The sequence below is a fragment of the Acinonyx jubatus genome, chromosome B2 (assembly GCF_027475565.1).
Source record: "Acinonyx jubatus isolate Ajub_Pintada_27869175 chromosome B2, VMU_Ajub_asm_v1.0, whole genome shotgun sequence".
Taxonomy (NCBI): Eukaryota; Metazoa; Chordata; class Mammalia; order Carnivora; family Felidae; genus Acinonyx; species Acinonyx jubatus.
In genome coordinates, this window is record NC_069385.1 from 101149775 (window position 1) to 101162244 (window position 12470).

General features: G+C 36.9%; 1 protein-coding gene across 10 annotated transcripts in view; it reads left to right on the forward strand.

Annotated features, from left to right (window-relative positions):
- Nucleotides 1-12470, forward strand: part of PKHD1 (PKHD1 ciliary IPT domain containing fibrocystin/polyductin) — a 482749-nt gene that overhangs the window by 450666 nt on the left and 19613 nt on the right. For all 10 annotated transcript variants that reach the window (XM_053222692.1, XM_053222697.1, XM_053222699.1 and 7 more), the window contains one exon: nucleotides 4551-4673. In XM_053222692.1, coding sequence (XP_053078667.1) covers nucleotides 4551-4673 — 123 coding nt within the window. The remainder of the gene's footprint in view (nucleotides 1-4550; nucleotides 4674-12470) is intronic.

Genomic DNA, 12470 nt, shown 5'->3' on the forward strand with positions numbered 1-12470 from the left:
TTCAGTTCATACAGTAGAGTCAAAGATTGCCTAATCTTAAATAATAATAGCAATAATAATGGAAGCTCATACTTATTGAATATTCACCATGGGCCAGGTTCTAAGTACTTTATACACATGAATTTATTTAATCTTTACAACATCCTTATGAAGTAGGTACTAAATACTATATCTGTGTTATGGAGATGGACCATGAGGTACAAAACAGCTAACTAACTTGCCCAAGGTCACACAATCAGGAAACAGCCAGCCAGTGTGGCTCCATACCCCACTCTCTTTCAAACACTATGTTCCCCTGCCCAGGTAATCTTCCAAAAAGTAAGTTCAAGACTCAGCTGGGAATGCTCTCTTCTCATTCAAAAGAGGGAAGAGAATGCTTGGTGGGTTTTTTTTCCCTCTCTAGTAGTGTGGAAATCATGTTCTTGGACATTTTTCCAGAAGCAGATCTTTTTTGTGTAGGCTGGATACATGGAGAATCACTGAAGGAAACAAGTTCTGTGAAAGAGGCTTCTTTCTTTCTTCTTTTTTTTTTTTTTAACGTTTATTTATTTTTGAGAAAGAGAGAGACAGAGCATGAACGGGGGAGGGTCAGAGAGAGAGGGAGACACAGAATCTGAAACAGGCTCCAGGCTCTGAGCGGTCAGCACAGAGCCCGATGCAGGGCTTGAACTCACAGACCGTGAGATTGACCTGAGCCGAAGTCGTCCGCTTAACCGACTGAGCCACCCAGGCGCCCCGAGGCGTCTTTCTTTCTACTCTGCTGTTAGAGGATGAGAGATACAGGTGCAGACCGGGTACTGGATCCCTTTCTCCACCCCATCAGATGAGTGGACGAAACATTTGTGATATTAGGAGATGGTAGGAAACCAAAGTGATAGGCAAGAGTGAGTACAAAAGAGGTGAAGCAAACAGAGAAAGTCAAAATAAAGCAAGGAAAGAGAACGAAGTCTGGTGCCACTACTAGAAGGTTCACAATGCTTGGATTTCCTGAGAGATGCCGGGGAGGGAGGTTCCAGGAGATGCCCTCTTTATTTTGAACCAAGCATCAGCCTCATATCTCTCCCTGTCGTGGTGGGGCTGGACAGACTGCAAGGAAACTCAAGGACACCTTGTTTTTCTCAAGAAGAATGGGATTTCATCCTGTCCACTATGATTTGTTGAATGCAAGTTGTGGTCTTTGCTTTTAAATCTAACGGAGTGTGTGTGTGTGTGTGTGTGTGTGTGTGTGTGTGTGTGTGTGTGTGTAGAGAGAGAGAGGGGGAGAGAGAGAGAGAGAGAGAGCGAGCTAAGCCCACCAGCTATGCTGGGACCTCCCACTAAGCTCTGCTTTGCTCACCCCATCTCTTCCCTTTTGTTCCTCAGCTATCGAGGAAGATTTTCCTACCATTACTAACATGTCATTACCTCAGTATCCTTTTTTTTGCTTTTTCAACTATCTGTGGACACTTTTTGCTATATTAAATTCCCACATTTTCCTGACTGGATGCAGACTCCTAACTTTCTTTACAAAAATGTAAAGAGATCATGAGGAACTTTATGAAAAAAATGTATAGTAATTAGCAATGGGTGTGGGGGGTGAAATGCACGTAATCAGTTCCATATGAGTAATTTGCATTTTCTGCTTTTTATTTCCTTTATATCTTCCTTATAACATCCATTACTTTAGCATAAAAAGTATCATTCCCCATCTTCATCATGGGACACTATTCTCTGATTCAGCTGCACAGTCTGTGTCAACAGATTATAAAATTTTGATCTCAGGACCTTGTTACACTTTCAGTAATTATTGAAAACTCCAAAGAGATTTGTCAATGTGTGTTCATCTACTAATATTTCCAAATTAGAAATTAAAGGAGAAAATGTAAAATTTACTTATTTAGTTTAAAATAGCAATAATTGGGGCACCTGGGTGGCTCAGTCAGTTGAGTGTCCGACTTTGGCTCAGGTCACGATCTCGCGGTTCGTGGATTCTAGCCCCACGTCGGGCTCTTTGCTGACAGCTCAGAACCTGGAGCCTGCTTTGGTTCTGTCTCCCTCTCTCTCTGCCCCTCCCCTGCTTGCTCACTCTCTTTCTTTCTTTCTCTCTCTCTCAAAAAAAGTGAAAAAACATTAATTAAAAAATATATATATAATAATACATGCATTATATGTTAACATAATTAACAGTTTTTTTTTTTTAATTTCAAAAATGATGTTTGGGGGCACCTGGGTGGCTCAGTCAGTTAAGCATCTGACTCTTGATTTCAGTTCAGGTCATGATCGCACAATTCGTGAGTTCGAGCCCCATATCAGGCTCTGTGCTAACAGTGCAGAGCCTGCTTGGGATTCTATGTCTTTCTCCCTCTCTTCCTCTCTCTCAAACAAACAAACAAACAAACAAAAAACATTTTTTAAATGATGTTTTCAAATATAGATAATGACAAAAATGGCACTTTTATAGAACTCTTTAATGTCTGCTTAAGAAAAGTCAGCATTGGGTGCCTGTGTGGTTCCGTGGGTTAAGCATCCAACTTCTGCTCAGGTCATGATCTCACGGTTTGTGGGTTAGAGACCCATGTCAGGCTTTCAGCTGACAGCTCAGAGCCTGGAGCCTGCTTGTAATTCTGTGTCTCCCTCTCCCTCTCTGCCCCTCACCCTCCTCATGCTCTTGTCTCTCTCTCTCTCTCTCTCTCTCAAAAATATATAACCATTAAAAATTTTTTTTAAAAAAGTCAGCTGGATTCTCTTAACAGCTTCTGTATTATATTTGCTGCAATGCATTGTTTTGACTGAAGTATATGAAGAAAATCCAGCCTCACAAAGATACATAGTAGAAGGGGAAGAGTATTTTAATAGCCTTCATAGATAATCGCAGATAATCCTATTTGATAGTACACCCAAACTGGCCAAGAGATGGTTCCTTAAAGGTACATCACAATGTACTCTTACAGTCCGTTACATGAAAATTAATCTATCATATACTTTGAGTGGAGACTTATCCATGCATGATTTTGAAATATGTGTTAGCTATTTGGAAAATATTGTTTCACTGAGTTACAAAGATGTTCCAAATGCTAATATATTGCATTCTGCAATTTTTTAAAAACTGCATTTGTTAATATCAATATTAAACTTTAAGAATTAGAAATATGCAAAATTTGTAGTTGATAGAAGTCAAAAATTCTAAATCTCCCATGAAAGCTTGAATTTTATCACTGGCAACAAATATTAGCAATTGTTTCATACAAGTTACAGACTCGCTTCATTCACTTAAAAATCTGCCAGATACCCCAGAATGAATAGCCAGAATCTGTCTTTCGTTCTTCCAAGTTATTTTAGTCTAAAAATGGTGTTACATGAAAAAAAATCAGCTATTTGAGCTAAACTCAATCATAAAAGTGCTTTTCCTTGAGAAAAATGATCATATGCCGTGGCCTTGCAGCATCTGACATTACATTACAAATTTATGTGTTTATCCTCTGCTATCCAAAGTAGAATAAAAGCTCTATAAGATCAGGTACCAGATCTTTATTACTCATTGTCTTTCTATTGCTTAGAATAGTTCCTGGCATGAACAATGTAAATATATTTTTGATTAATGTAGTTAATAAATAAGTGAATAGAATATAAACATCTCATCAGTCAAAAGTAGATTCTTCAAGGTACCTGGGTGGCTCAGTCAGTTGAGCGTGTGACTTTGTCTCAGATCATGATCTCATGGTTCCTGTGTTCAAGCCCCGCTCAGGGCTATGTGCTGACAGCTGAGAGCCTGGGGCCTGGTTTAGATTCCATGTCTCCCTCTCTCTCTGCCCCTCCACTTCTTATGCTCATATGCGCTGTCGCTCTCTCTCTCTCCGTCTGTCTCTCTCTCTCCAAAAATAAATAAAACATTAAAAGAAATAGAAGTCTTCAGTCAAAAGCACACACAATTTCATGAGCTCTATGGATTGTACCCATGTCAATTTCCTGGTTTCGATACCATATTGTAGTTATTTGGGTTGTTAACAGTGGAGAAGGCTGGTTTAGGATGCATGAACCGTCCCTTATATTTCCTGTGAATCTATCATTATTTCAAAATAAAAGGTAAAAAGAGTATTGTAACATTCCATACCAGCTCTGTCCAGTAAAAATATAACATGAACCACAAATATGAGGCACATGATGTAATTTTCTAGTATCCTCTTAATCTATCAAAAGTTATTTCAACATGTAATAACTATAAGAATATTAGGTATTTTACAGTTTTTCAAAATCAGGTGTATATTTTGCACTTACAGCACATCTTAATTTAAGCTAGTCATATTTCAAATGTTCAGTAGTCCTATTTGGTGGCTAGTTTTACTGTATATGGCTACTGAACCAACCTTAAAGTTGCTGGCCAGTATATGGGATTGTATTTCATTATTCCTTAAGCTCTCAATATATCATGTGAATTCTATTGCATGTGTATATCACAATCATTTTGTGAGGGCATACAAGAGGAACACCTTAACCCTTAGGGCACGTTTGCAAATAAAAAATGTCATTTTATCTAAAAAACAAGAAACATTCACTTTTTTTCATTATTCTAGAAATAAAAAGTGGAGATATTTCTGAATTCCAGACCAATGGTCAAAAGAATCACATCCACATCTCATCCAAACGCCAAGGATCACATGTAGAGACTGAAAAGGAAGACGCCATGATGGGAGAAGGTAAGCTTGGACAATGGGGATGATTTCCACAACAGAGACCCATCGTGGATGAGCTGTGGCCTCCCTCTCCACATGGTTGTTAGTTTCTGGATCAATTTAGTTGTTAGGCCCTTCTTTATTCTTTGTTACTTCTTCTCAAGGAAATTACACCCCAATACAGGAATATACAAGTCCATCTGATTCACTCAGCTATTAACCAATTATTCAAGTTGACATTTATAATTTTTTCTTAGTAGATGATAATTGGTTTAACATTTGAATTTGTTACATAGAGAAAGGGAAAACTAAAGCATAGGCATATAATCTTTCCCTTAGCTATTGCAAAGCTGCCAGTCTGGCAACATTATTGAATTTGGGAAAAAAGACAGTGGTGTTGCCAAATACCAACTATGCAAATTAAGCTGAATATGGAATCCTTAAAAATGAGTCAGCTCTGTGAAGCTCTGCTTGTTGTTTTGTTACTTTTAGCAAAATGCATTATTTGCTTACATTGCACATTATGCTAGATGATTTTGCTTGTTATATTTCTATATTACCATTGGAATTGGTGCCAAGCAAAGAAAAGGTAAGCATTTATCCAGACCAATGATTTTCCTTTGCCCTTCTAAGACACAGAAAACAGGAGGACAGTGGGTAGAGCACAAGAGGGATTTGCCAAATATGGATATGGTGGATGAAAAATATTCATATAATTTTTATGAATCTGAAACATTTTGAAGCATACACTCTAGAAAGAGTAATATTTGTATTTATTCTAAGGAATAGTCAATTATCATATTTTCTGCTTGAAAAAAGAATATGAATTTTAATGATTATGAGTACCATGTTTAACTAAAATGTAGCAGTTCAATGTTGTTCTACCTCTAGTTCAGTGAACTCTGGCAAGTGTATGTGTGTGTGTGTGTGTGTGTGTGTGTAGATATCAGTTTGTTTGCCTGTTTGTATTTTTTCTCATGGAGGAAATGAAGTTAGTTTTTTAGAAATGTCCCAACAAATTAGCCAGCCATACTTCAGCCTGGACCTATGCCAGAAGGCGGAAGTAGGCTTGGAGTGGGTAGGTGTGAGAAGAAAGAAGATAGAGAGAAAAGGATGGGAATTTTTTCCAGATTCCATCTAAGACCACTTTGTTTGGTGTCTAGAAACCTCTTGTCTATATTATTGCATGTAAATTCAGCATAAGTGTTTGAAAAGGCTCATGTGAATTCAGCACTGTGAAAAACAGCATATTTAGCCGCATTCTTAAGCAAACAGCAAGAGTGATGCTAATCTCCCCCTAATCTAATATGGCTATCTACATGAATCTCGGTTACCCTACTTAAATTAACTACATTAAGCAGTCCACAATGCCTGGGTGTTTTATTAAGGAACATTTTTTATCTGGTGGCTTATTAATAAATTATCAGGAATGAGATAAGGGACAGGGTTCCTGCGGAAAAGTTTAGATTGAAGAGACGGGAGTATTAGGGGCCATTTTATTAGGACATCCAGGTTAAAAATAGAAAGATGTGTTCTCCAAATCCTCCCTTAGGGACCATAGCAGATTTGTTTCCTTATTTCCTAAGCTATGTCCAAATCTGAAGATCATCAATTCCAAGGCAAGTAATGAGGCATCTCCTATTTTCTTCAGAAATTATTGCCAGCTACAAAACAACTAATTGTTGCAAGCTTTAAATAAATTTGGTTTATTTCAGTATGTCCGTGGCACTTTAGTTTCCCTTTTCTCTCTTTTTCTAAACTTTTGGCCTTTGCAAATAAAGGAATTGGCTCTGTCTCTCATAAGCACACTGCATTTACTAAGCAATACCATAGCACTAAAATTATTCAGCTGGTGGAACTGTTTCCACCATCCAGTATATTGAGACTGTAAACTCATCATGTTATGGCTTTTACGAAAAATTGTGTGGATATAACAGGGGTGGTGGAGAGTTACACTGGGGGAGGAAGGGAGTGGTGCATATATCCCTCATATTTTACCATTACCAGCCAGACATATAGAGCCATCTGAGTCAGCTTATAAAATTCATATTTGTGCTAGTCACTCTGCTAGTTAGATCTAATGAATTCTCAAGTTAGTTGGAGAGGCAGAAGAATGGGACAGTTCAGAGCATGAAAGCCAGGAGTCAGGCAGACTGAATTTAATCCTGACTCTCCTGTTGACTTGCTTTGTGGCCTCAAGGAAGTCAACTATCCTCTCTATGTCCATTAGCTCCCTCATTGGGAAAGTTGCTATAATAACACTGCTCACTCTTATGGTTGTTGTGCTGATTAAGTGAGTTAATATTACTAACGTGTGCAGAGCAATTCCTGGCATATTGTATGTAAGATATATATGTGTTATTTATTGTTGGTTCTTGTTATTTAAGACTCAAAGCCTTCAAAGGCATGACTCCTTCCTATCTTTGTAACGTTACTTTGCAATTCACCTTTATGCCCACTGCCCACACTCACTACACTAGCTCACTCCTCCTCAGGTGTGTCTAATACCTTCCCACCCATTTCCCTGCACACTTTCTCCCAGTTGGATTCCTTATCTTCACCTGTTAAAACCTCCTGAAGCTTTTAAGCACCAGCTGAAAAATGTTTTTGTTTTGTTTTGTTTTTTTCTCATAAAGTCTTTCCCAGTCCCTCCTACTTCAATGAAAATGAGTACTTCCTCTTTGGGTTCCAAAATATTAAATGTGTGCCTCGATGGCAGTATTTTTTCATTTTTTTTTGTTTGTTTGTTTTTAAGAATTCATTATACATAGATGGCTCTCTGTTCCCATAGGCCAGTGGTTCTTGAGAGGCTAGTTTTGGCCCCCCAAATAGAGTGGCCACCTTATCCTGGTTTTCCCAGAACTTTGCCAGTTTTAAAAATCAAAGCCTTGTGTCTCAACAACTCCCTGTATCCCAGACAAATGGGGACAGTTAGTCATCCAACCTCCAGAGGACATTTGCATTGTTGTCAGAGTTGTCACAGGGAGGGGGGACACTACTGGCATCTAGTGAGAAGAAATTAGGGATACCATAAACATCTTACAATGCACAGGACCACCCCACAGTAAAGATTATTTGGCTCAAGATGTCAATAATGCCAAGGCTGAGAAACCCTGGAAGAAGCTATTGTCTTTGTAATATGTAGATGAAAGATGCTGGAATGGCTTACTAAATGTAGTTAGATTATGTCTCCCGATAAATATTGGATAAGTATTTATTTGCCTCCTGATATTTAATACTTTATTAGATCTTCTCTGTATAGTTAGTTGCAGAGAGGTGATATCTGGTCCCCTGTCTTTTATGAGTGTGCAATTTGGTTGGGACACAAGAATAATATTTTGGGTAAAATGAAAGAACAATTCTAGGCAACAATTAAGTGTAAAGCAATCACAACAAACAATATGTATTTGATGAACGTAAGGATTGGAGATAATTCCCCAAGAGTGAAAAGAATATCACTATCTTAAGTTACATGTTTAGTCCTTCAAGCTCCTAAATCATATCACACTGTTTCAAATCCCATTTGCTAAGGGCCTGGTTGTCCAGTTTGCACACACTCAGGTTTACAGAAATGCCAGGGAGGGAGTCTAGTTTTGCTCTGTCGAAGCTCCATTTTGTATTATTCCTTCTCAACTGTTCCCTTGCTCCCCTAATTTGGTTAAGAGGGAGCAGATCTCCCAGGTGAGACACCTCAGAGTTCTCTTTACCTCCTGGTGCTCCCCATACCACCCTGTGCCCTTGCTCACCAAGTTTGAATAACAACACCACTGTAACCTCTTTGGTTTCCACCTTCCCCTATATTGTTTCACAGATGTATCTTCACTTCATTCTTAGTTAATACACCCATTATAGATGTCCACTCCTCCTGTCCTTCTTTTCTCTCCAGGACAACACTCCCCATATACAACTTCTCCCAGCTTCAAAATGACATTTTCCAATGTATCTACACACCTAAAGTCTCTACTCCTTCCAATCCCAGATCAAATTCAGTTTCTGCTTTTTTTTTTAAGCTAGAATAAATAATCCCCTTGTTTGAACTTTTAGAACACTTCCCTGTTGTTCACTTAACACCTTTTATATATAATATAGTTATGGGTGTTCATGTAGTTCTGATCTTTTTGAATAAATTCTGTATATTTTCTAATTCCAGCAGCACTGTTACCATAGGGTGTTAGGATATTAGACTGCTTATAATTATTGTTATTGAGTAAATGGTGAAAGCAAAGATGAAATGAGACCTGTTCCTGCCCTTCTCCCTTTCTAGAGAAACCTGGATTCCAGCAGTTTTTTCAACTGCTGTAAAAAAGCCCCCTTATTTTTCTAAAAGAGACGCAGAAAGTTTATTCAGGTTCACAAAATAAACAACAGGATCATGACTGTACGTCTTTGGGGTCCTACGAATTGGCAAAATGTGACTGACTTGCAGGCAGAATGCTATCTAGTGCCACCTTAGTTTCCTTGCTATTGCCTTTGTCTTTGTGTGACTGCTACTGCTGCAGACCCCAGTGCTCCCTTCTCTAGACATCGAAGGTCTTTGGCCACTTTTTTTTTTTTTTTTTTTGGTGAAACCTCTGTTCCCAGTGCTGGGAACTGAAAATTCATGAAAAAATGGCAAGATATTATGGATTTGTGACTAAATCATTAACTTCAGGGTTTTATGTCTACCACTTTAGGGTCCTATTGACTGTATATGGTGTATTTTATGAATATTAAATAAAAAGGACTGTGAATTTACCTTTGTAAGTACAGACCTATAAGAATGACAGGGAGAGGGAAGAAGAGAGCTGGCCACAAGATGTCCAAAAGCAGGGAAGACCAAAACAGCTCTGGACTAAAAATTGTCCCACGTTCCCAGGAAAGTAGAACTATATTTGGAAGTTATTAATAAATACCCTGCCCATGTCATATAATTAAAAATATATGAACATCTCCTAATTTAAACATGTAAATAAAATCTAGCACTTAATTCCTTAAGAAAATTTTTAAAATGGGAATATTTTTTAAAATACCAAGGGTAAGAGACTTTCAGCTAAATAAGATGGAGAGTTCCAATGTTCTTTGTAAGCAAGATCCAATATCATGTTTAACAAGGGAATATTAGAAGAGGTACTACTCACATTAAGATAAAACAAATAACTCATTACTACAACTTTATAACATATTTTAGAATGCTAGGAAATACAATATAAAAAAAAAACTAAGAGAATGTTAGAGAAAATACATGATTGTTTGTAGATGATATAACTGTTTAATACTAACTTAAAAGATGCAACCCATAAATGCTATAATTTATAAATAATTTGAATTGCTTACACAAAAATTATGTTGGTCTATGCAAAAATAATATTGTATAAGCCAGTGGCATACAGTTAGAAGGCATATTGAAATGCATAATAGTGACTAAAGATGATGCTGTCTTGGAAAACAATGTTAACAAGAGGTATATTGGAATTTTATATAAAAATAAACTATATTGCATAGTTTAAAGAGCAGACTTGATTACATAGGGAATTGCACCATGTTTCTAATTGGATTGAGTAATATTGCAAAGAAATCAGTAACTCCTAAATTAATTTTGGTTTAATGCAGCTGCCATTATTTTATACTGAGTAGAACATCGTAAGATGATTCTAAAGTTCTTCAGATAATACAGAACAATGATACAAAGCCAATTTTTTTTATTTTTATTTTTTTTTTTTACATTTATTTATTTTGAGACAGCGACAGTGTGAGTCAGGCAGGGCAGAGAGAAAGAGAATCCCAAGCAGGCTCCACAGAATCCAATGTGGAGCTCGAACCCACAAAGCTGTAAGATCATGACCTGAGCCAAAACCAAGAGTCAGACACTTAACTGACTGAGCCACCCAGGCCTCCCAAAGCCAAATTTTTAATAAGAAATTGAGTTTTAGGCAGTAGGGATGGGTAGCTCAACCAGAGAAATAATATTTATGTTACTATTTTCAGACAATATAATACTGACATAAGAATATATGCAGATATTAGTTCAAATGAGATATAGATATTAGATATATAAATGTAACATATGATAAAAGAGATAATAAAGATAAAACAACTGTTAGTCTTTAAATGGGGTTAGTAAATTTGACTGTTTACAACATTTATCAATCTAGACTCACACTTCAAAAATTATACCAAAGTAAACTCCATATGGATTCATGAGTGAATTCAGGTTCACTAAAACATATCCACTGCTAGAATATTATAAAACAATAAATAAACACTCATGACATAATTTGGAATTAAAGGCATTTTTCTCTCATATTTTTAAAATTTCCGTAGCTTATTTGCAATGCATTACTTATTCAAAATATATGATAATTTTTCTCTTCAAGGAAAAAATCTACATTAATGAATCTTAATTATTGCATATACCTTCTTAAACATGTAGGCAGGACTGCTGCCCTAATTGACAAATGAGAAACCAAAGTGGAGTACATTCTTTTTTTTTTCCCACTGTTAATGTGTCTTCTTTTTTTATGTTTTTTTTTCTATATTTATTTTTTATAATTTACATCCAAATTACCACATAGTGTAACAATGATTTCAGGAGTAGATTCCTTAAGCCCCTTACCCATTTAGCCCATCCTCCCCCCCCCCCCACAACCCCTCCAGCAACCCTCTATTTTTTTCTCCATATTTAAGAGTCTTTTATGTTTTGTCCCCTTCCTGTTTTTATATTATTTTTGCTTCCCTTCCCTTATGTTCATCTGTTTTGTATCTTAAAGTCCCCATGTGAATAAAGTCATATGATACTTGTCTTTCTCTAACTAATTTCGCTTAGTATAATAATACCCTCTAGTTCTATCCACGTAGTTGCAAATAGCTAAATTTAATTCTTTTTGGTTGCAGAGTAATAATCCATTATATATACATATACATACATATGTACATATATGTATATGTATATATACATATACATACATATATACATATATGTATATGTATATATACATACCACATTTTCTTTATTCATTCATCCATAGATGGACATTTGGGCTCTTTCCATACTTTGCCTATTGTGGATAGTGCTGATATAAACATTGGGGTGCATGTGTCCCTTTGAAACAGAATACCTGTATCCCTTGGATAAATAGTAGTGCAATTGCTGAGTCATAGGGTAGTTCTATTTTTAATTTTTTGAGGAATCTCCATACTGTTTTCCAGAATGGCTGTACCAGTTTACATTCCCACCAGCAATGCAAAAGAGATCCTCTTCCTCCGCATCCTCGCCAACATCTGTTGTTGCTTGAGTTGTTAACGTCGGACACTCTGACAGGTGTGAGGTGGTATCTCATTGTGGTTTTGATTTATATTTCCCTGATGATGAGTGATGTTGAGCATTTTTTCATGTGTCTGTTAGCCATCTGTATGTCTTCTCTGGAGAAGTGTCTATTCATGTCTTTTGCCCATTTCGTCACTGGATTATATGTTTTTTGGGTGTTGAGTTTGATAAGTTCCCTATAGATTTTGGATACTAAAACTTTATCTGATATGTCGTTTGCAAATATCTTCTCCCATTCTGTCAGTTGCCTTTTAGTTTTGCTGATTGTTTCATTGACTGAGCAGAAGCTGTTTATTTGGATGCGGTCCAAATAGTTCATTTTTGCTTTTGTTTCTCTTGCCTGTGGAGACATGTTGAGTAAGAAGTTGCTGTGGCCAAGGTCAAAGAAGTTTTTGCCTGCTTTCTCCTTGAGGATTTTGATGGCTTTCTGTCTTACATTTAGGTCTTTTATCCATTTTGAGTTTATTTTTGTGTGTGGTGTAAGAAAGTGGTCCACGTTCATACTTCTGCATGTTGCT